Genomic DNA, 23,181 nt, shown 5'->3' with positions numbered 1-23,181 from the left:
TTCTAAAGTAACAGGGTACACAGGGACCTTAAAAATGATCATATAGACCTGTAGGTGGATGGGAGGTCATGAGTGGTAAGGCAGGTGAAAAGGAAGAGAAATAAGTAAAACTCACTGGAAGAGCTATATCCTGAAGTACAAATAAGTAAGGCAAGAAGATCAAAGGCATAAAAGAATGAAACAGTAGTTGTAACGGGGGAACTACTAGCAGTTCAGAAAGTAAAGTGTGAAACTGAAAGCCATGAAAAGAGGCAGAAAGGGAGTTGGTCATGGAGACTGAGGTATATGCCATGCTAAGGAAAGTATAGTCTGTGCATTCAAAAAAGTTTATGGGACACTTGTAATTGTGACATGGAATCTTAAGGAATTGAGTACATGGGCTTCAGGGGAGTACAGAGCGCCCTAATGTGGAAAAATGAGGAGCATATGCACTTTTCTGAAGACGTCAGATTCTAAAATGGGTTCAGAAACTGCAAAAGGTACAAATGCCATTGATGAATTGGAAACAGTGAATATTTTTATAAATGCAAGAGAATGACATTTACATTTTAGATAGTTTATCATTATAAAAGTATAAATGACCGAATTAAGGGAGCGTAATAATAATTACTCACTACCTCTCAGGGTCTGTTCTAAGTATTTGACTCATTTAAACCTCAAAATAACCCCCATGACCTAGGTACTAAGTATCTGCATTTACAAATAACTAAACTGGCACAGTGAGGTTAAATAATTTGCCCATGTCCACAGAGCTACTAAGTGGCAGAAGATGTACCTACACAAGATGACTTGGGATACACATTAAGGAGGCTTTGTAATAGTACAGGTAAGAAAGAAGCAAGCCAGAGAAAAGACACTGCAGTTGAGAACTGTGGTGTGAAATTCACATATGATGACTGACTAGGACACTGGGAAGCTAAAGAAGATGTATGAAGACTTTCAATTTTTCAGTTTAAGCAACTTCCAGTTAGAGATAATCTAGAAGAGAAGCAGTTCTAAAAAATGGGAAGAAAATAATTTGGTTTGAGACACATTTAGTTTAAGGTATTTAAGTCTAGCCAAGAAGAAATGTCTAATAGACTCGTGTATATAGGAGGGTAAAGCTCAGGGGAGAAATCAGTGCTGGAACTATAGAGCTAATAGACTACTTCATGAATATACAAAAACTTAACACTAGACGGGGAAGCTGAGTTGGTAATTTAAGAGAAGAGTAAGCTTTATATAAACTAACAGTGCGAATGCTATAAGCTGTCTTTATAACAGTATGTAAAATAAGAGTAGTGGAATCACCCTACTCTGCATTCATCAGACCATGCAGAAATACAGTACTTAGTTCCAGGATATTTTAGAGTCAGTGATTAGTAAGGTGACGGGATATTACTGTATTGAATGAAAAAAAGATAAAAAAGTTATATAAATAACTTAGAAAAGATAAGGTCCACATGATAGCTATATTCAAATACCCAAAACACTACACAGCCAAGGGAGAGAATTTGAATTGATAGAAAACTGCAGTGAAATCATTCAAACTTTTATTGAACACCTATTATGGTGTGAGGTGGTAAGATTATAAATAGAAATGGCATAGTCCTTTTCTTTAGGAGCATGGTATCCAGAAGATCTTTCTAATGGCTGGAGAGGCTCCCAAATGGAGCTGTTTCAGGACATTGTGATTCCGAGGCATTAAAACATATGCTAGATGGCCTTTTGACTGGGTACTATAGAGGGGACTCAGGTGTCATCATGTAAGTTAAGTAGATTGATTACTCTCCCACCTAGAGATTCCAAGATGTTTTCAGAATCATAACAACAAAAGTGGTTATTAAACAAATGAACTGTCCAGAAAAGATGTTTTAAAGTGCCAAAATTTTATTTTACCCACCTTTAGAAATTTAATTTTCCTGAAATATGCTATTAGACATTTATGAGCTTTATAATAACACAAAGTTTTTAGAGCTTATATAGTATACTAGTCTATACAAAATGGCTTGTCATGGCTGTTTCTTCAGAGATGTTGTTCTTATTTGATTCATTCCTAGTAATTAAAATTAATTTTATAATTAATTTCAGCAGAAATTAATTCAGCAGAGCCTTCTTTTTTGTTTCCACTGTAACTTGTTCTCTTCTTTATCGCACTATATATTACACAGAGTATTACAGTCATTTATGTGTTTCTCCCTTAGCTATATCAGAGCTTCTCAAGTCATTTGGTATCCCTATTGTCTATCAATAAATGTTTTACGAAACAACTGTCCCTAGCATTTGTGATCTTCATTATTCTGACGAGTTTGACATACAAAATCTAAATGTTGCCATGAGAACTAGAAAAATCAAGCATTATAGTAACATCCTTTTAAGCATCATTATTTATTTATGAGTTTATTTACTATTTTGCATAATTCTGTGCATAAATTAATACATTCTGGGTAAGGATCTAAGGGTCTACCAGATTAATTTCTTGTGAGTAGGAGCCCAGTTTTAGGCATTATTTTATTCACAGTCTACTCATTACACAGTATTCAAGTATTTGAATGAATGAGTATAGCATTACAACTTTATTAGTGATAATGCTACCAATCTTAAATTTGTATTGTTTAAAAAGCAATGTTGTATTTATCTCTATAAAAATATTTTTTTACCTTCCACTCTAAAGGGAGTTGAAGTAGCTTATATAATACATGTTTAAAAAAAAAAATCAGGATGAGGAGTAGGGTGGTTGGAGGTAGGAGACGGTATAAGGGAGATAAATGGTAGTGGGAAAAAATAGTATAAAAAATAAAAACTATTAAATGCCACGCCCTCTTCCAACCATGTTTTTTGACAAGGTCTGAACATGGAAAGAGGGCATTCAAGGAATCCATCTTCCTGGAAGAGAGCGTGGCATACAAAGGGGGGTGGTAATTTTTCTGGGGATTGCTTTTAATAATTTCCTTGCTAATATTAATCATGGTTTTACTTTGTACCCTGATTCCCATAAGAATAGAACATGAGAAGAAAGAGGCTTGAAAAGAGTCAATGATTGATTTTGAGGGAAATTCTGAAGGGACAACTAGTTCTCCCTATACTATTGAATCATGCCCAGATTGTTTCAAATAAAGTGTTTATAAACCTGAGTAAGAAATTATCCCCAATTGTTCCCATAAAAGAATTCATAAATCAGTTACAATAAGTTGAATTATTGGCGGACTTCCCCACACCTGTTCCTTACCCATAGATACAAAGAGTCTTTCAAGAAAACAAGAAAAAACTATATAGACCCTTACCCACAGCCCAGGGATACCCCTGGGTAGCATATTAGATTATTGGCAAATTATGGTATCCCCCAAAAGGAGCTAATGGTCTACAGAGGGTTCCAGATCTCCCATTGCCTTATACAGGAGCATATAATGAGGGTGACATTAGAATGATCAATAAGGATGAAGTCCAAGTGCCTTATAATAGTCTAAATTTCATGGAAAGGCTAGCTCGAAGCAGACCTCCCTGGTGTTTATTAACTAAGAAATAAAAAGAGTTTATTGTAGCTGAATTTCCTGTTTATCTCTCCTTATATGTTTGTTTTGGAGATTAAAAGGTGGTGGGATTGTTAGATATCTGTATCTCAGGTTTATTGATTTGCATAATTCCAATGAAGTTGTATAAAATAATTTCTTGACCAGAGAATAAAATCCCCTCTAATGAAATAGCCCCTGAATGTCTAAAAGTTGTTGGAGTAACAGCCCCGCCTTTACCTTGCATAGGAATATATATCAAGTAGAATTAGACAGGCAAAGAAATAAGAAAAGCTGGTTAACTATTATAAATTAAGCACATAGAAACAGTTACCAGGGAGTTAAAGTCCATGGTACATAGAGAAATATTTTAGACAGAAAAGGTAAATAGGTAAGTTAGACATCACAAAGGCCTTATAATAAATTTCCTATAACCTCTATTCAATTTAGTGTATCCTTTTGCCCCATGACAAATTCTGAGAATTTTAATAAACAATAAGACATTCAAACTCTGTACGTACAGCTATTTCTAATTGTCTGATTTATGGATCTCCTGGTTTAAATAATCTTTAATATAATTGAATCTATGGGAATTTTTGTATTTTTCCTGGTTACCTTTGTATTAATTTTATTCTGCTTGACCTAATTGCAAATGTCAATCACTGCTAAAAATGAAAGTATAAAAACCTGCTTGTACTTGCAATAAACGGAACAGAGCATCACTGTCCTCTGAGGCATGTTGTCGTCTGTCTCCCATCGCCGACGCCTTACCCACCTTTCAGGAAACCCTGGACCTAGCTGCGGCTGGCCCGCGGCAATTAAAATCTCAGGGTGAAGTGAAAATAAAGATACAACCAGAAGAAAAGTAATAAATTACACACTTGCTTTTAGGTTCAGATAATTACTAAGGGTGGGATATAAAATTGGCTCTATTCTTCCCACTTAACCAAGACAAAAAAAATACTAGTTGTAAGTTATAAGGAGGCTCAAGGTGAGGACCTCAACAGCATAAAACAGATCCAGCCAGAAATGAGAGATACACTAATCAAAATGAAGAACAATTTACAGGTAAATAATAGTAGAGTGGATGAAGCTGAGAATCAAATCAATGATTTGGAACACACAGAAGCAAAAATCAATCATTCACAATAAGAAAAAAGATTCCAAAGAAACAAGAATAGAGTAAGCAGCCTCTGGGACAACTTTAAGCATTCCAACATTCACATCATAAGGGTGCCAGAAGGAGAAGAGAAAGAGCAAGAAAGGCAAATTTATTTGAAAAAATAATGAAAGAAAATTTCCCTAATTTGGTGAAGGACATAGACATGCAAGTGCAGGAATCACAGAGAGTTCCAAACAAGATGGATGCAAAGAGGCCCACTCCAATATACATCATCATTAAAATGGCAAAGGTTAAAGATAAAGAGAGAATCTTAAATGTAGTGAGAGAAAAGAAGTTAGTTACCTACAGGAGAGCTCCCATAAGACTGTCAGTTGATTTCTCAAAGACACTTTGCAGGCTAGAAGGGATTGGCAAAAAATATTCAAAGTCACAAAAAGCAAGGACCTACAGCCAAGATTGCTTTGCCCAGCAAAGGTATCATTTAGAATTGAAAGGCAGATAAACAGCTTTCCAGACAAGAAAAAGCTAAAGGAGTTCATCATTACCAAGCCATTATATATGAAATGTTAAAAGGACTTATTTAAGAAAAAGAAGATCAAAACTATGAACAATAAAATGGCAATAAATATGTATCTATCAACAACTGAATCTAAAAAACAAGCTTAGCAAACAAGCACAGAGACAGAATCATAGATATGGAGAGCATTTTTGATGGTTGCCAGATGGGAGTGGGGTGTCGGTCAATGGGTTAAGAGGTAAGTAGATTAAGAAGTACAAATAGGTAGTTACAGAATAGCCATGGAGATGTCAAGTACAGTATAGGAAATGGAGTAGCCAAAGAACTTATCCATGATTACCTGAGGGCTTGGGGGTTGATGGGTGGAGGGGGGCAAAGGAGGAAACACTGGGACAACTGTAATAGCAGAATCATAAAGTATAATGTTAAAAAAAGTACAATGTCCATAAGCTAAAGTCTCGCATATAGCAAGTAGGCAGCTCAGATACTGCATAAATTAATGAATGAATGAATATGAGTTAAAGAAAAACTAAGTTTCCTCTAGCCATCAGGTATGAAATAATTGCGCTAATGTATTTTTGCAAAAGGGACACTCTGTGAAGATATTCTTATGAAAATATAAGCATTTTGTTTTATCTTTACCATTCCTTTTAGAGATATACTCCCTATTTTCAAAAGAGACTTTAAGCTTAAGTGACTGTATAAGATCACATTACTATTATATGGCTGAACAAAGACCTAAAGCCAGGTCTTGGGACCCCAAGTTCAGTGTTATTTCAGTTACATGCCGGCTACTTCCTAGTGCCATTAGAAATGTATGATTTTATGACAAGAGTTTTCTTCACCATTATTAGGCTCTTTACTGAGACTTCTGGGTTCTAAGACCATTTTTGAACAAAATTGAGTTTACTGAATGTCTTGCCCATAACAAGCTTGTCCTTATAGGCTAATATTTGTCCATGATTGCTTAATACTGCATATATTTTAGGTATATCCTGTTTAAAAGATTTAACCCAATCTTTTAAAAAGATATATAGTTTTTACTACTTTATGTATACAATACATATGCAGTAACACAATTTGTTATGATTTTTGGAAAATTTATTTTGCACTAAATGGTATTAAAAATAATTATGGTGTTGCCCTTATTTTTCTCTGTATATCTGACCATACATGATCAGGTAAGAGATTAAGTCTTATGAATACATAATAACAATATATCTGTACTGTAAAGTTAAAACAAAAAAGTTGTATCATTTTTTGTATCAATTATTAAAATATTTTTAAAAGCAAAAATCTAAAGAATTTAAATATTCAACAATAGTGAATGGTGAAATTATTATAGTATATCAATAGGCGTATTATATAGTAATAAATATCAGTCTTTAAAAAGAAAATGCATGTGATATTAATAAGCATATAACTGCACATATAATATGACCCTAATTGTTAAAAACATATTAATATGTATTTAAAAATCTGATAGTACAATAAGACAGTAATACTAGTTAACTTCATATGTGAGGGATTACAGATGTTTTTGTTCCTCATACTTTTCAAAATTTTCTATATTGTTTCTACAATCAGAAGAGTTTAAAAAGGTTTTTAAAATTTTCAATAAAATACTTTATGTAATAAATTTTATAAATATTTATGGGAGTTAAACAATAAATAATCTCAGTGGAAGTAATCAAAACTCATAATTAATATACCTATAGACTGTTTTCATTTTTACCCTTGGCTTCATATTTTGAGCAGATCTATTACTCTTATGCATAAGAATGTAGAAAATGTATATTAAATCTTTACTGATTAAGAAGTTAGAATAGCTTTGGGATTACAATGAATATATTTTTACATATACTGAAGGTATCGATATCTAACAAAACTGCTAAAAATGTTTAAAATACTTGAATTGCTTTTAAAGACTCTAATCTAGAAATACCTGTTTATAACTAATAATATAATTACAAATATTCTTGATTTTATTTATTTATTTTTAGAGAGAGGGGAAGGGAGGGAGAAACAGAGGGAAACATCAGTGTGTGGTTGCCTTACATGTGCCCCTTACTGGGGACCTGGCCCACAACCCAGGCACGTGCCCTGACTGGGAATTGAACTGGCAACCCTTTGGTTCCCAGGCCGGCGCTCAATCCACTCACTGAGTCATACCAGCCAGGGCACAAATATTCTTATCAGTGCACTAAGGCAGATTCCCCTAAGCATCTATATTCTATAATTTTTAGCCAATTTCTAATATTATATATGTTATAGGATAAGACTGTAGATATTTCACACAATTCTGAGGTAATACTGGGAATTAGCCTTTTAATAAACTCTCATGTGTTGAAAAAAATTACCAACTGGGAAATAAGCATAAACGTCTTTATTAGGCAGTTTTCCCAAAATGTAGGTACCTGAATAAACAAACATTTATTTTCAAATATTACTTTCTAGTCTTTCAAATCAACTCTCACAATTAGCTAAATTTTAGTAACAATGTATTATTTCGGTATCACAATTACACGCTAGATTAAAATTTGACTAATAACAAAAAGAAGAAAAAAATCCTTAAGTAAAAACACTTTCAAAATAGAACCTCAGTATGTATGTGTATGTATGTGTAGGGGACTGTGTGGAGAAGTAATATCACATCGGGGTAACATCTGCCTGGAGAGCAGATCTTTCTTGCTGAATTTTACAGGCTGAGCAGAATGTGAATTTTTTTCTGGATCTAAAAGAATAAAAAAGATCTTTTGCACACCTCTCCCCCCCAAAAGTAAAAAAATAAAAATAACAATTTAAACATTTGTTGAGTAGCTCTCAGGGAATTCATCTTTATATTCTCCCCAAGTTACTCATTCAGACGAGATCAGATGCATTCGGGGTGGTATGGCCATACACTCAAGTTACTCATTTAACAAATAAATTGATATCTTTTTATTCATTTTAATTTCTTATTAGTTCAAAAAACTACTAGTTCAAACACCTACCATCATACATTCAATCTGAATTTCTGACACAGCCACTCAGTTCTTAAACTGCAGAGTGCACCATTAAATAGTCATCTCTCTCCTGGAAATAAGCTGGGGATTATAATGACAATTTTCTGGCACCCATGATATATCATAAGTAAATATTTTTCATTTGGAAATAATCAAGAGTAATTTATTATGACATTTTCTTGGCATCCCAGAATTATCACTGTACCTAAATACTTTGGTAACTTCATCTGCACATACTCACACACATTAATGGCTCTTCAGTCATCCTCCCCAAATACTTCTTTTGTTGTTGAGCATTTCCAGCAATAATAACAGGCATTTGCTGTTGAAGAAAAGTGACATAAAAAAGATATTTTTATTATGTACATAAATTCAGGGATACTACAATTTAAAAATAGAAAACTATTTTCCCCCAATGGGTACGTCTAAAGAACTTGGCTTTATTCTGCCTCTAGGTTGGAGAGCTAAAATAAGAAAATAAATCTGTTAATACAAGTATTTTCATAAAATTAAGTTATATAGAACTTGGTATAATACTGTATTATATAGTGAATTAAATTTAGGATAAAATAATGTAGTATACGTGACCAGGCTTCCAAAGAACTGTTCACTAAAGTTTAGCATTGCCATCAAGATCCTTCCCCTGAATGCGGATTTTGGCCTGAAGCAGCAGCCAAAGTGTACAGTTTCCCCACAAGGATAGCTAGGACTCCAAGTAGTATAGACAAGGCCAGCATGATCAACTTTTGGAATAAGAAATACAGCTTCACTGCAGAATCTTGTGTTTCTTTTAAAAGAAAATTGTGTTCTATCAACTAACCTAATCTAGTAGTATTATCTAATTAACCATAGCTCAGTTAGGCAATTAATTTTCTAAGTGACTTACCCCTAAAGAATTTGCTTCAACAGCAGTCTGAATTCCTGTACATCCGTATGCCAATTCTTCAGTAATTAAACAGCTATCAAAAGATCCAAGTCCAAGGCCTCCTATAGTATCAAAATATAATAAAAGCCCATGATAATATGTAGTACATCTCAACTGAAATAAAGGTAAATTATTTTAACTACTTCTAATATGACCCAACTGGAAGTAATTAAATAATCTGATTGGCTTTATTTTTATTTATTTATTTTATTGTTTCTTGTCCCCAAGGGGGTGCACTGTTCCCAGAAGCACTTCAGTAGTGGATCTACGCACAGTGTGAACAGGCAAACTCCATTTCTATCTCCCTACTCCAGAAACCCATTGAATGTGCTGTCCCCAGATAGAGATCTTTATCAGATGTCAAACTAGTAAGAACGGGTACTACACTTGATCTTAGCAAAAAAGGCCAAGAAGTAATCATCTAACTGGTTTTAAAGGCAAATTTGCAAATACAGTACCTATAACCTGAGAAACTAAAAATGTGCTATGGTTAGCAAAGTAACAAATTATATTTCTCTATAGTAAGTTATAAAAATTTCAAAAATATTCTCTTGCTATTTGTAATCTGGACCTGGTTTCCTGTTTTAACATGATTTTGTAAAAACTTAATTCAACTCTACTAAAACTTTGACCTTCCTGGGGAAAGGAATGAAAACCTCACAAATGACCTCACAGGAAAAAAAAAAGTATCAGTAACATATTAGCTCAAAGGTGGAATTAAAATGCAACAAACTGACCAGCTCTACAGACAAAAGTTACCAAGGTTCAGAATCAAGTTAAAGTTGGAACCTGTTATAAACAATAAAAATGCCTCCAAGTGTTGAATACAAGGCTTCTAGAAACAGGCAAAGCAAATACTGAACTCTGCACAGGAAGACAAAGGTAGAAAGCCAATATTTAATGGCAATAAATATTCAAAAGAATGAGTCGAGTTTCACAATTTTTTCTTGTTCCTATACATTCCTGGGTTAAAAATGTGAAGAGAGCTTACCACAACTTTCTGGAATGTGTGTATTCATTAAACCAAGTTCCCAGGCTCTTTTAATTATGGGGACAGGGTACTAAAGGGAAAAAAGATTAAAGAAGATAGTCAGTTACATTTAAAAATCTAGATATTTGATTATGTAGTCTTGCAAAAATGTAAAAGATTTTTCTCTCCTAAAAAATGCATAGAGGCTTCCCATCAAGATAAAAAGGTGTAGGTAAATGCAGTAGTTCCATCCTCCCAAAATTACATCAAAATTAAAACTAAATTACATAATCACCACCATTCAGAACCACCTGAAATCTAGCAGAAGGAAGTCCTACAAGTAGAGATTCGAAGAAAGCAGCACATTGAGACTGGAAGAAGCAGTGGAGATGGGGAAGGGCCTGCTTCCACACCCACACCCAAGTGTGGCAGATAAAAATCAGAAGGGATTATCAGGGCCTTGGAGGTGCCCCCTGAGGAGCGAGGGGTCCCAGCCCCATACCAGGCCTCCCAGCCCAGGGTTCCAGTGCCTGGAAGACAAGTCCCCATAATTTCTGGCTTGAAAATCTAGCAGGGATTGTGGCTGAGGGAGATGGAGGGCTTCTGGAGTCCTAGGCAATTCCTCTTAAAGGACTTGTACATGGACCTACTTGGGCTCACTCACTCTGAGCTCCAGCACCAGGGGAAGCAGCTAGAAAGGCACCAGGGACATACAGGGAGAAACTGAACTGGTTGGCATTGTGGAGAGAGCTGGAAGGGAAACTTTCCTCCATATAGAACTGCTGGCAGAGGCCACTGCTCTGTTTTTGAGCCCTTTCTCCACAAAGCAGGCAGGAGGGCTCTGTATCTGAGTCTCCATAAACTGTGTGCCTTGCCCTGGTCATACCCTGGGACCCTGCCCATCCAACCTGCAGGCCCACCTACACTGTTTCCAGTGGCTTTTCCATACCAGTGGCTGGTCTTGACTCATAGTCCAAACTTTCCTATGATCTCTCAGACAAGCAGCATCTGGCCTCACCATGCCCCGTACCTCTAAGTATACCAGCCCTGGCACTAGCAGTAGCCAGCCTTGGTTCCCAGCCTGGCTGCTTGTGGGCACCTCCAAGGCCAGCACAAGTGGCAGCCATTTGCATATCATTTTGTAGGTTATGCCAGGTGACCCCAGGCAGAACATAGGTGATGGCTGACCTTGGCTTGTATCTCCCAGAGGCCTCAGAACCAGTGCACCACGTGTACAGTTTCAGACCACATCGAAGCACCACTCAACCACCTCCACAAGTGACACACTCAAGGGGCCCACTGAAGTAAGTCTTGCTCAGTGGGATGGGCAACTGCACAGCTGATCCTCCACAGTGGTCACAGTCAGTCTTCTAGCCAATTGACCAGGGGGTAAATTTCCCTCCCATTGATGTGCCAATAGCAATCAAATCTCAACTACAAGAGGAGGGTATATAAAGCCCACAAGGGGCGGGGAGGTAGGCACCTGGAGTGCATAACTCAGGTGAACGGGAAGGCTGTACTACTGGATGCTATGGGACATCTTCTATATAAGGTCACCCTACCAAGCCCAGGAGACGCAGCCGTTCTACCTAATACATAGAAACAAACACAGGAAGACAGCCAAAATGAGGAGACAAAGGAACATGGCCCCAAATGAAACAGCAGAACAAAAGTCCAGAAAGAACTAAACAAAATGGACACAAGCAATCTAGATGCAGAGTTGAAAACACTGGTTGTAAGGATGCTCAATGAACTTAGGGGAAAAAGTAGATGAATTTATAGAGAATTTCAGCAGCATAAAAAAAGGACATGCAAACCATAATGAAGGATAGTCAGAAATTTGTAGGGAATCAACAGTAGAGTAGATGAAGCCAACACTCAAAACAGCAATTTGGAATATAAAGAAATGCTCAATAAGGAAAGCAAAAAGAAAACATACAAAAAAAACCAGAGGAGAGTGGAAAGAGACTCTGGGACAACTTCAAACATACTGACATTCTCATAATGGGGATGCCAGAGGGAGAAAAGAGAGAGCATGAGATTGAAAACCTGTATGATACAAGACTTCCCTAAACTGGTGAAAGAAATAGAAATACAAGTCTAGGACTCAAACAATAAGAACCCAAAGAGGCCCACACCAAGACACATCATAATTAAAATGCAAAAGGTTAAAGACAAAGTGAGAACCCTAAAAGCAGCAAGAGAAAAGCAATTAATTACCTATAAGGGAGTTCTCATAAGATTGTCACCTGAGCCCTGGCCAGTGTGGCTTAGTTGGTTGGAGCATTGTCTGGTATACCAAAAGGTTACAGGTTCAATTCCTGGTCAGGGCACATACCTAGGTGGCAGGTTTGATCCCTGGTCAGGGCTCACACAGGAGGCAACCAGTTATGTTTCCTCTCACACCAATGTTTCTCTCTCTCTCTCACTCTCCCCCTTCATCTATCTCTAAAAGCAATGAAAAAAATGCCCTCAGGTGAACATTAAAAAAAAAAAAAAAAAAGACTGTGAACTAATTTCTTGACAGAAACTTTTCAGGCCAGAAGGGATTGGCAAGAAATACTCAAAATGATAAAAAGCAAGGACCCACAACCAAGATTACTTTACTGAGCAAAGCTGTTATTTAGAATCAAATTATACTTAAAGAGCTCCCCAGACAAGAAAAAGCTAAGGGAGTTTACCACGAAACCAGTACATGTTATAGGATCTTTTTTGAGAAGAAAAAAAGATAATAAAAATATGAACAATAAAATGGGAATAAATACATATTTATGAACAACTGAATTTAGAAAATAAACGAACAAGCACAACAGAAACAGATTCACAGATACAGAGAACATTTTAATGATTGCCAGATGGGTGGGGGAAGGGGGGGATAGATGAAAAAGGTAAAAGGATTAAGAATCACAAATTGGCAGTTACAAAATAGTTGGGGGATGTAAAATACAGTATAGGAAATATAGTCAATAATATTCTAATAACTATATATAGTATCAGATGAGTATAAGAATAATTGGAGTGATCACTTAAGTTATATAATGTCTCATCACTGGGTATACACCTAAAACTAATATAATATCATATGTCAACTGCAACTGAGAAATACATTTTTTTAAATGTATATACCCACCTCGCCAGTTTTATCATATTCTGCAGCAACCGGGATTATTTCCTCCTTGGCAAATTTACGAGCAGTAGCCTGAAATTCTTTCTGCTGTTCAGTCAACTCTAAGGGAAAGTTATTTAGAAAACATCAAAACAGGACAATGACATGAGGGAAAAAGACCTATGGAATGAGTATGTGGAAATTTATGCTTACACTAAAGATTTTAACCTTTTATTAACCACAAAGTCAAAGACAACAAATGCACTTTCTAATTAATCAAGATTTCACTCTACAATATATATCTATGCCAAAGGAAGCAGGTAAGATTTCTAGCTTTTATAAGTTAAGTAACAGATAAAAACTTGAGCTTTTCTCGTCTACTTGGTGAGGTCTAAATTAAAAAAAAAAAATTTAACTACTTCCTAGGCAGATTTATCAAATGTTTAACAACAAAATAAAACTACATAAGACATGCCCTGGTATCAAAAATCAATCTTTCTAGGGAAATGGGATATTCTCAGTGACCACAAGCTAATAAAACTTATTCTAAAATATCACATAAAAATATCAATATCTTAGCTTCAATTTTACTCCTCCTTTAAACACAGAATTTTAAATTTATAAACCAGCAAAAAGCAACTGGTAAAAGTAGTAGAAAAGTGTCTCAAAAAGTAATGATATAAAACTCTGCTGTAATGCTGGAAGTGATGTCTAAACAATGGAATTACATAAAATATGGGGTTGTGTTATTATAAAATTAGTGACGTGAATATGGTGCCTGGACTGAGGAGAGGGGCCAATCACTACTGCATTTTTTCGAACCCACACTATCACTAGGTTTTAATGTGGTTGCATCCAATCTCAAAGGACAGGTAAAATTTAAAAGAGATATAGGGTATTTGGGGCAAGAAGAAGGAGAGCAAAAGCACAGAGGTAGTAATGAGCAAGAATGTTTAAGATTATAATAATCATTTTTATAGGGATGTAAGATGTAAAATGTAACAGACACTAGAATTCTGGTGCTGAATTGAACAGCCTAAATTCAAACCTCATTTTATAGGCAAGAAAATAAAATCCCCAAAATGAAGAAATGATAGCCCCATAGATTTACAATAAAATTAGCAATGAAAATATACTTAGACTGTAAGTTCACAGTTCTCTGTCTTTATCTTTACTTCTAAAAGTGGGGTTAGGCCCAGACTGGTGTGGCTTAGTGGGCTGGGCCTTGTTCCGCAAACTGAAAGGTCACTGATTTGATTCCCAGTAAGGGCACATGCCTGGGTTGCTGGCCAGGCCCTTCCTTGGCTTGGGGTGTGCTGGGGGTGTGCAAGAGGCAATGGATTGATGTTTTGCTCACAGAGGCAACCGACCAATGTTTCTCTCCCTCTCTTTCTCCCTCCCTTCCCCTTGCTCTAAAAATAAATAAAATCTTTAAAAAATAAACAAACAAAACTGGGATCAGTCCGTATCAAGGTTATGGGTGGGAAAACAGTAGGAAAGGCAAAGATCTATTATTGACAGCCTACCTTGGTCCAGCCGCTACTATGTGCTAGACACTTTACATATAAATTTAATCTTCAAATAAATCCTGTGTTGTAACTATTATTCACATTTTACCAATAAAGAACCAAATATAACTAGTCATATGTTATCCTTATTCCTTTACTTGAGCTTCACAATCTCCTAAACTCTTGTATCTGTTCTATCCTCTGTCATTCAGCAAACCACCACAGATTTCTGCTGCTTGACTCTTACAATCTGTAAGTGACAAACCAGAGAGCAATCAAACCAAACCTATGCCAATATCTGAACAAGGAGTTAGTAATGTCCAGTGCCCCAAACTGCTGTCCTCACATTACTGGAAAATTTTCATTTAATTCTATTTTTAAAAACTTTATAAAGAAGCTAACAATCTTAAAAATAACAAAAAACAAAAATAATAAGCCTATAGAGCTGAGTTTGTTTTTCTTACTTGGGTGTGAGTTCATTATCTTAGCTGCCTTTTAACTACTTTCTGAGTCCAAGTGAATGGAAAAATGGGTTTTTAACTAGAGGAAAGGTATCATAATAATTTTTAAAGAAGAAGCACTTTAGGAAGGAAAGGATGCCAAAGGCAGGAATTATTATTTCAAACGTTTTGCCTGGGATCTTTATTTTAGAGGAAAGGGTAATCATATTCCTTTTTGCTCCAATACCACATGGATCCCTGGTCTAAGAACTAAGAACAACATCAACTAGCACCAAAATTGCAGTTCAGGCATATTGTGGCCAAACAGGCTTTGGCTTATTAGCAGGCACCTAACATTGTTTACCTAATAAATGTTTAAGAAGTATTTATTGCACTCAAATTTCTAATTTGAAGACTACTCATATGTATCAGTAATTCTGTTATTTATTTTGTGTTACATACTTAGAAAGCAGGGCAAAAATATCTGTATGATGCTAACATAGACCTATGGATAGGTAATTACGCTTAAAGGAAAAAACGAGATCAGGAAGAATGGGTGTGACCAACTGTGGACCCTCTGTGGATGGTGACTGATTCTATTCACTGACAGACATTACCAAATTTTCTTAAATAAACATATTCTAGACAAATACATATATAAAGGTGCATATATATAATAAATTCAAGTTTAAAGTCAAAGGACAGAACAAAACATATACCAAAACTAAACCCCAATCCTCGTTCACGTTGTACGGCGGCTTTTGTATGTTGTGATCGCCAGTCAAAATGAGAAAGATTTCTCAGGACCTGTAAAGAACAATTTTATTAAAATTAATTTGATAAATTAAACAATAATCAAATAAGAGAATCCTGACAATTACAAGTGACTACAGCAACTTGTCTGACCACTCAGCAGAGTTTTTTGAGTCATTACTTAAGTGCCTTCAACTATAATTTGATTTGTATGTTAAATAAGCCAATTACCAGGTATCTGAACACCTATCAAAAAGGCAATGTTTTCTTTTAAACAATGAAAATAAAACTAATCTGTAGTATTTACACTAGTAACGAGGAGTGCTTCCAAGGCAAGTAACAGTCAGGAGTAGTAGCAGACTTAGAACCATTATTCTGGATATTTTACTTACAAACTCTAGGATACTTGTGATTGAGGAGGTTATGGCAACAAGAGCATGGTACTGTGTTGTGTGCAAGAGTTGCCCAGTCCACCGACTTTGATGCCCTGTCCCTGTGAGCCTCCCAGGTATGCCTCTGGGAGTCTTCCACTTGGAGGACCTCATTTTCTAATATACCTCACTCTATTTCACAAAACAAAGTAGCCTAAAACCATGTTCTTTATTTTCTGCTGTTGTCTATAAGCATTCTTAGAATAGTCAAAGCCAGGGGTCAGCACATTATGGTAGCCACCAAGTTCATAAATTACATTTGATTGGAACACAGACACACCGCATTGTCAATTGCTGCTTCCACACAAAAGTTATAGAGTTGCCACAGGAACAACATGGTCCACAAGCCAAAATTTACTATCCATCCCTTTAACATTTAAGTTTGCCAATTCTGTTCTAAACTGTTAATATACTACTTGTCTTAATATCTGAAATACAGGGTGGGGAAAAAGTAGATTTAAAGTTGTTTGTATGGAAAATATATACAATAAATAACAAGAATAAATTGTGTTTCATGTACTCACACTTATAAACTTACTTTTGTCCCACCCTAATACTCGTATTTCTTCAAAGGGATATGTTAAAAATATAATCAGATATACAGTTAATATTCCTTTGCAATCTATTTTTATACTCATGACAGTTTGTAAACAAAAGTAATCACCTATATTAACTAAAATTACCGAACTGAAAACCATATAACTCTTGAGAAATGTCTGGGGATGGTCAAAGTTATATAATTTATATTTCACTAGATTCTGAAAGAGCTAATCCTCAGCAATTCTAGTAAGTTAGAAAGAAAAACTGAACAGTATACTAAAAGATCAAGAACTGAACTTGCTTATGTTTTTCAAAATCTGTAAAAAGAAACTGTCCACTTTGTAGATGAAACTTTAGGCTATAGAGTATCACCTACCTTTGAAGTGACAATAAACACTGTCAAATATCTTGATTTAAACTGCCCTTTCAAAATAACAATATACTTTATACAATTTGGAAAAAGTAATTACACAGAGTATGAAAATTCACATTTCTTTGCAATTTTCATTAATTTTGAAAGTAAAATGTGGTTTCTCTAACCCTCATTATCTAGTTATCACAGACCAAACCTATTTTTATTTATAGTCATATTCCACATATTAGTTAACTGATTGATTATACAGGTCACACCTAGGATTAAGGCACTATATTTATTCCTATTTTGCACATGAAGAAACTGAGGTTTAGAAAGGTCAAGTAAAATTGGCTAAAGTTGCTCAGCTATTATGTGGTGGAACCAAGATTCTAACTCTAACATTTACTACCAAGATCCCATGCCACCAATCACCTCGCTAAACCACTCTTTCAGTTTCAAGTCTCCTAACTGGTTATTAGGTTCTATAGAGAAGAAAAGCATACCACAACAATCAGACCAAAAAAGCTAACTATTCTCAATGTGTGTTCAGACACCACTACACAAAAATTAGACCTCACCAAAAAAATGAACAATAATATTTTGAGAGACATTAAACAGGGTATATTAGATTTAAAATAATTTACAAAAAGCTAATGTGATTTTTGGGGAAAGGTAGTAGCTACAGCCAGGGAACACTGTCCAGTGACCTGTTAATTATATACTAATGTTAGCCATTTAATTAGACAGGTGGCTTCGTAGACATCAATATAGAAATAGTACAGGATTTGAACTTAGAAATGCTAAACTCAAACTGAATTTGAGTCAAGATTATACAATATTTTTGATATCTTGAATTGGTCACAAACTTGTAGCTACTTTCAAACCTGGAAAATAGGGTATGAATAGGGATTATAGAAGGGGACTTCCAGTCAAGATGGTGGCATAGGCAGATATGGCTCACCTCTTCGCACAATCACACCAAAATTACAACTAAAATATAGAACCACCATCACTCAGAACCATCAGAAATCAAGTTCAATGGAAGTGTGACAACTACAGAATTAAAGAAACCACATCTATCCAGTCTGGTAGGAGAGGTGCAGATATGGAATGGGCTAGTTCCTCACCCATGTGTGGTAGATAAAAATTCGGAGGAATTATCTTGAGAGCAAGGGGTTCCAGCCCCACAGAACACCCCAAGCCTGGGGTTCCAGAACCAGGAACATAAGTCCCTACAACTTCTGGCTGCAAAAACCAACAGAGGTTGAGTTGGTGGAAGAAAATGCTGGAGCCACAAGCAGTTCCTCTTCAAGAACTCACACATGGACCTACCTACTCAACTCACTCCCTCTGAACACCAGCAATGAGGCAGCAGCTTGAAAGGCACCAGTAGTATATAGGAAGAAACTGAAGTATCTGGCATCAAGGCAAGCAGAGGCCATTGTCTCTTTTCAAAACCCTTCCCCCACACAGCCAGCAAGCTGGTGCCATGTCTAAGACTCCATCAAAAAGGCTAATACTGTTTGACATGCCTTGGAGATCCCCAGAGACTCAGCCACAACCGATTTACAGGCCTACCCAACCTGCTTTTCCTGTGAATGGCTGGTCTGGGCTCATGCTTCACAGCTTCCTAAATCCTCTCAAACAAGCAACAGCTGGCTATATGGTAACCGTATATGCAACAGCACTAGCAGCTGTCTCAATTCACAGCTTGGCTTTGCCTTAGAATCTTCGAGCTCAGCACCAGTACCAGCCATCTCAGACTGCTTTACAGCTTTGGCAGGGTGGCCTGGAGTAAACCACAGGTTGGGGCAGAATATGGCCTAGACCACTTGTGAAACACCAGGGCCAGCGCACCCAGTGGACAGCTATGGATCATGTGGGAACACCACCACTCTGCCCCTGCACAGCTGAGCCTCCACGGAGGGTGGACATTTATGATAAATGATAATGAAGTAGCCAAAGAACTTATACGCAGGACCCATGAACATGAACAATGGTGTGGGTATTGCCGGAGCGAGTAGGGGGTGCTGGGTGAAGGGATGGCAAAGGGGGAAAAATCAGGACAACTGCAAAGGCATAATCAATAAAATATAATTTTAAAAAAAGAAAAGGATTTATCACCTGTCGAGATGATTAAAATAGGGTAATTTCTTGGAAGCCTAGTGCCATACTGAATGTATTACTTTAGGTTCTCTCCCCAGAGCCACAGAATTCCAAATCTCCAAAAGACAGCAACTTTAATCAAGCATCAACTCTTCAACAATAGCATAATACATAATACAAAATACAAAAATAGTTTTGTATTATTTCTGAGGGATATATAATATTCTTAGCTTCACAGGAATGTCAAAGAAGAGATACAGGGGTATCTTCTAGATCAGGTTTTTCTATATCCTTCCTTGAACAGACTAAGAAATCTGTTTTTTACTGATATCGGAGTTAAAAATCATTTAAGAAATCCCCCAATTTCTGTCTTCAGAGCTCATTAACTCATATGGCAATGACAAATATGGGGCAACAACCCACTGAAATTATTCTAAATTCTAACACTGCTACTTTTTTGGTCACGAAAGTTGGAACTCAATTTGAGTTTTGGAACTCAATTACAAAGGACATTTTAGTGGCAGTCGTGTGGGAGCTGTATCAATAATATTTAAGATAGCAGAATGCATTTAGTGACTAAGACAATTTAGAATATGCAACACAACACTAGAATATACACAGACAAACTTCAAGGAGAATTCTGCAGATTTTTCTTTTTTTTTAAAATGTATGTCACATGGAAACATACTGCAAAACCAAAAGCGTATTTTTAAACATATTAAGTATCCCAAAGAGCTGCTGCTCCATTTTCCTTTTCCCCGTGACTTTGCAGGCCCCAAGGTAAGACTATCTGAATTCTCCATTTCCTAGTGTACCTCAATTGCAGAACGACATTTACTTTAAGATTCTGTTCTTGGGCTGGGGATAGACAGCTCCTAGACAGCGTTTTCTCAACAGCAAAAACAGGATTCAGAAACAGGTTCAGTTCAGGAAAGGATGGGATTACTGGGGAAAATATGTGGAGGGTTCCAGACCAGGGAAATAAAAATATATTCTAAAACCTGGACACCACTATATGGAGGGGGCAGATACCCAGCAAAACCTGGGCAGTATCCTGTCCCAGAATGAGAGGAGGAGGTGGTTCTGAAAGCAAGGCTTGAGTCCGGAGTCCTCGCCCACAGGCAAAGGTCAAGTACCGAGAGGACCGAGGACCTGAGGCAGGCTCCTTTCACACCACCGTTCCCCACCCGCCGTCCCCCCCGGCCACGCCAATCTCCGGCCCAAGCCCATTCCCCAAACACCCCAACTTCCCCAGCCACACCCAGCCCTGTTCTCCAGCTCACCCCGCAGCTTCGCCTAAACAACGCTGCCATGTTGACTCTCCGTCTGAGTGCTGTCCTTCAACCGCTCCGTGCAGCCAAAACTCAGAGGGCGGCGCAGGCGACCCAGCCCGCCAAGATACAAGTGGGAGGGGCCGAAGAGGGGGGTGGAATAACCAAAGATGACAGTGGGAGGGAAAGGACTGGAGGAGCTGCGTGCAAGGTTTAGCTGAACAAAGCTCGCTCCGTATCTTCATCTACTCTGTCCCTGCGGCCTTGGGACGGAGTTTAACGCGCTTCTTGGACTTGACTTGTTCGGGCCGGGTGGTCCTCGGAAAGACTTTGCTTCCGTCTGATTCTCTGAGTTCACATACGGCGCCCTCCCGGGGAAAGCTGAGGCTGACAGCAGGGCGTTGGAGCCCGGAAAGCGGCTTGGCAATGGGAGTGTGGGGGGCCGGGAGAGTGAGCATGCGCCTAGGGATGGGAGGAAGTGGCTGGGGCCCGCGGCCCGCGGGGAATTTGGGTGAGAGGTCGCGCCCTCGGCCTTCGTTCGGGGGCTTAGCGTGGAGAGGTCTGCTGGGGTTTCAACCTTTTATTTATCTGGGGAAACCTGCCAAACCCAAATTGTTTCTCCTATAGTGAATCAAAATACACTTTACTCTCAAACGCTGGACCTAAAGCAAAAGAATGTTTGGGGCTTCAGAAATTTAAACAAGCAAGGTAATTTAATCACGTTGGCTGATACGACCTTTCCAAATATTACCGAGGCTATTTATTACTGCCTACGCGCACGGTTGTGGAGAATGTCCTTGGAAATAAGGGTACAACGTAAGCCTGTCTAAATAAAGTTGGCTCAGCCAAAGAATGTTGGAAGTGAATGTCCGCCTGAAGAATTCTGCTTAAAGTCACCCTCTTTTCCAATTTGATCCTGAGTTCTGGGAGGAGAGCTGTTGAAGTTACAAAGCTCGGGGATTTGTAAAGCTGTCCAGGTTTGGATATCTCTTGTGAAAGCTAATAAAAACCCCAAAAGAAAGCCAGGAATGTAAATGTTTCCTACGATCCCCAGAATTTTCCATTTTCTTGCGACTATCCTAGTTTAGGCTCTCATCACTCACACCTCAATTTTGCTACCAATTTCACAATCCTTTTTGCCCACTATAAGCGGGCCATAATCTCATTCAAATATAGCTTGTTTTTGTACTACCCTACAAGAACCTTACACTGTTATCTGGGAATTTATGATGTATTCAGAATAGGTACAAGACAGAATGTTAAATGCTAAATTCATACTAAAAGTACCAGAGGAATTCAGAAAAGAGAACTGTTTGTCATGCAATCAGCAAGAAAGCCTTCAAATAGGTGAATAAAACACAAAATGGACTGTTAAAGATGGGTAGGTTTCGGCTACACAAGTCTTTTTTCCAATTTCTAACTGTAAACATTTTAAACAAAAAAATGAACAAAAAAGTACAGAATTACCCACATACCCATCATGTGGATTTAAAAATTATTATTTGTCATATTTGTTTTATTTGTATATTTGTGTGTACATATGTGTGCGTGGTTGTTTTTGTTTGTTTTTGTCAGAACCATAAGTTGTACACAGTAAGACACTTCACTTTTAAATACTTTTGCTATATATGTCCTGTGAGGATATTGTTCTCATAACCACAAACCCTTTATCACACCTAAGAAAATTAGGTTATTCTCTAATATCATTTGACATCCAGTCAATATTTAGATTTCCCCAATTATCCACCAAGCACCTTTTGTATGTACAGTATAGTCCTTAAATAATGTTTGGTTATAATGTTAAAGATGGGTTGTTGTAGGAACTTAACTCTTGTTTATCTCAATTAGCCTATGATTTTGTTATACTTCATTTTACCTAAACTCGCAGAACCTATTGGTGACATTAAGTGAAGATTTGATTTATAATAATTTGATTTTGAACGAGGATCCTATCAATGATTGCCTCTTGCAGTTAGGTTTTAACTATCTTTGGACTCTTAACCGAAAACTTTTAATCCTTACTCCCCCTCAAATAATTTTGGTTAAAAAAATTTTATTTGCTGATTCTAGAGAGACAGAGATAAACATGGGCCTGTTGCTCTACCTACTCATTAATTCGCTGGTTGCCCTTTGCCCCAGTGACTTACCTGAACACTGCTCCAACTGAGTTACTTCACAGCACTGATTTTTTTTTTTTTTTATTCCAAAACCAAGCCAGTTGTCCAGAAGAATGCCCTAGTTCTGAGTTTTAAAATGTGTTTATTTTTTTTCCAGACCTTGTATTTCCTATAAAATGCAAGTTACATGAAGCCTGAGTAATTGAGATTTAACATGTTTGGGAAGGATACTTCCTAGGAGATACTGTGTAATTTATATTGCATAACATTAGGAGGTGTTTAATGTCAGGTGTGACAGATTACTAGTGATGATAAATTCGATCATTTGATTAAAGTGCTGACAGTTTTTTCCCTGGTTAAAGAAAGGTATATTTTTGCCTTTGCAACTAAGAAGTAATTTATAGGATGATATTTGACATCATACCGAATAACCTTTCTTCTACTAAATTTTGCCCAGTGGTAGGCATGGAATCGGCTCTCAATATATACCTTTTTAATTGGACACTGTTCCACAAAACTTATCCCA

The 23,181-nt window shown here is 37.0% G+C and overlaps 1 protein-coding gene and 1 non-coding gene across 3 annotated transcripts in view; both read right to left on the bottom strand.

Annotated features, from left to right (window-relative positions):
- The window catches only part of ACADM (acyl-CoA dehydrogenase medium chain), a 36,569-nt gene extending 15,572 nt beyond the window's left edge, over positions 1-20,997 (bottom strand). For both annotated transcript variants that reach the window (XR_004903236.1, XM_028513065.2), the window contains exons 1-6: positions 20,551-20,997; positions 15,802-15,889; positions 13,159-13,256; positions 10,050-10,119; positions 9,020-9,120; positions 8,375-8,455 (exon numbers count right to left, since the gene is read on the bottom strand). Coding sequence is in view for 1 of the 2 variants with exons in the window: in XM_028513065.2 (XP_028368866.1) it covers positions 8,375-8,455; positions 9,020-9,120; positions 10,050-10,119; positions 13,159-13,256; positions 15,802-15,889; positions 20,551-20,580 (468 nt within the window). In the remaining variant the exon portion in view is untranslated. The remainder of the gene's footprint in view (positions 1-8,374; positions 8,456-9,019; positions 9,121-10,049; positions 10,120-13,158; positions 13,257-15,801; positions 15,890-20,550) is intronic.
- Positions 9,285-9,476, bottom strand: LOC114498378. The gene has a single exon (XR_003684794.1). It is a non-coding gene; the product is annotated as a U2 spliceosomal RNA (small nuclear RNA).
- Positions 20,998-23,181: the final 2,184 nt, after the last annotated feature.

This window comes from Phyllostomus discolor, chromosome 5 (assembly GCF_004126475.2).
Source record: "Phyllostomus discolor isolate MPI-MPIP mPhyDis1 chromosome 5, mPhyDis1.pri.v3, whole genome shotgun sequence".
In the NCBI taxonomy this organism is placed as follows: domain Eukaryota; kingdom Metazoa; phylum Chordata; class Mammalia; order Chiroptera; family Phyllostomidae; genus Phyllostomus; species Phyllostomus discolor.
The sequence above is the reverse complement of the archived record's forward strand: the minus strand, read 5'-3'. Positions and strand labels throughout refer to the sequence as shown.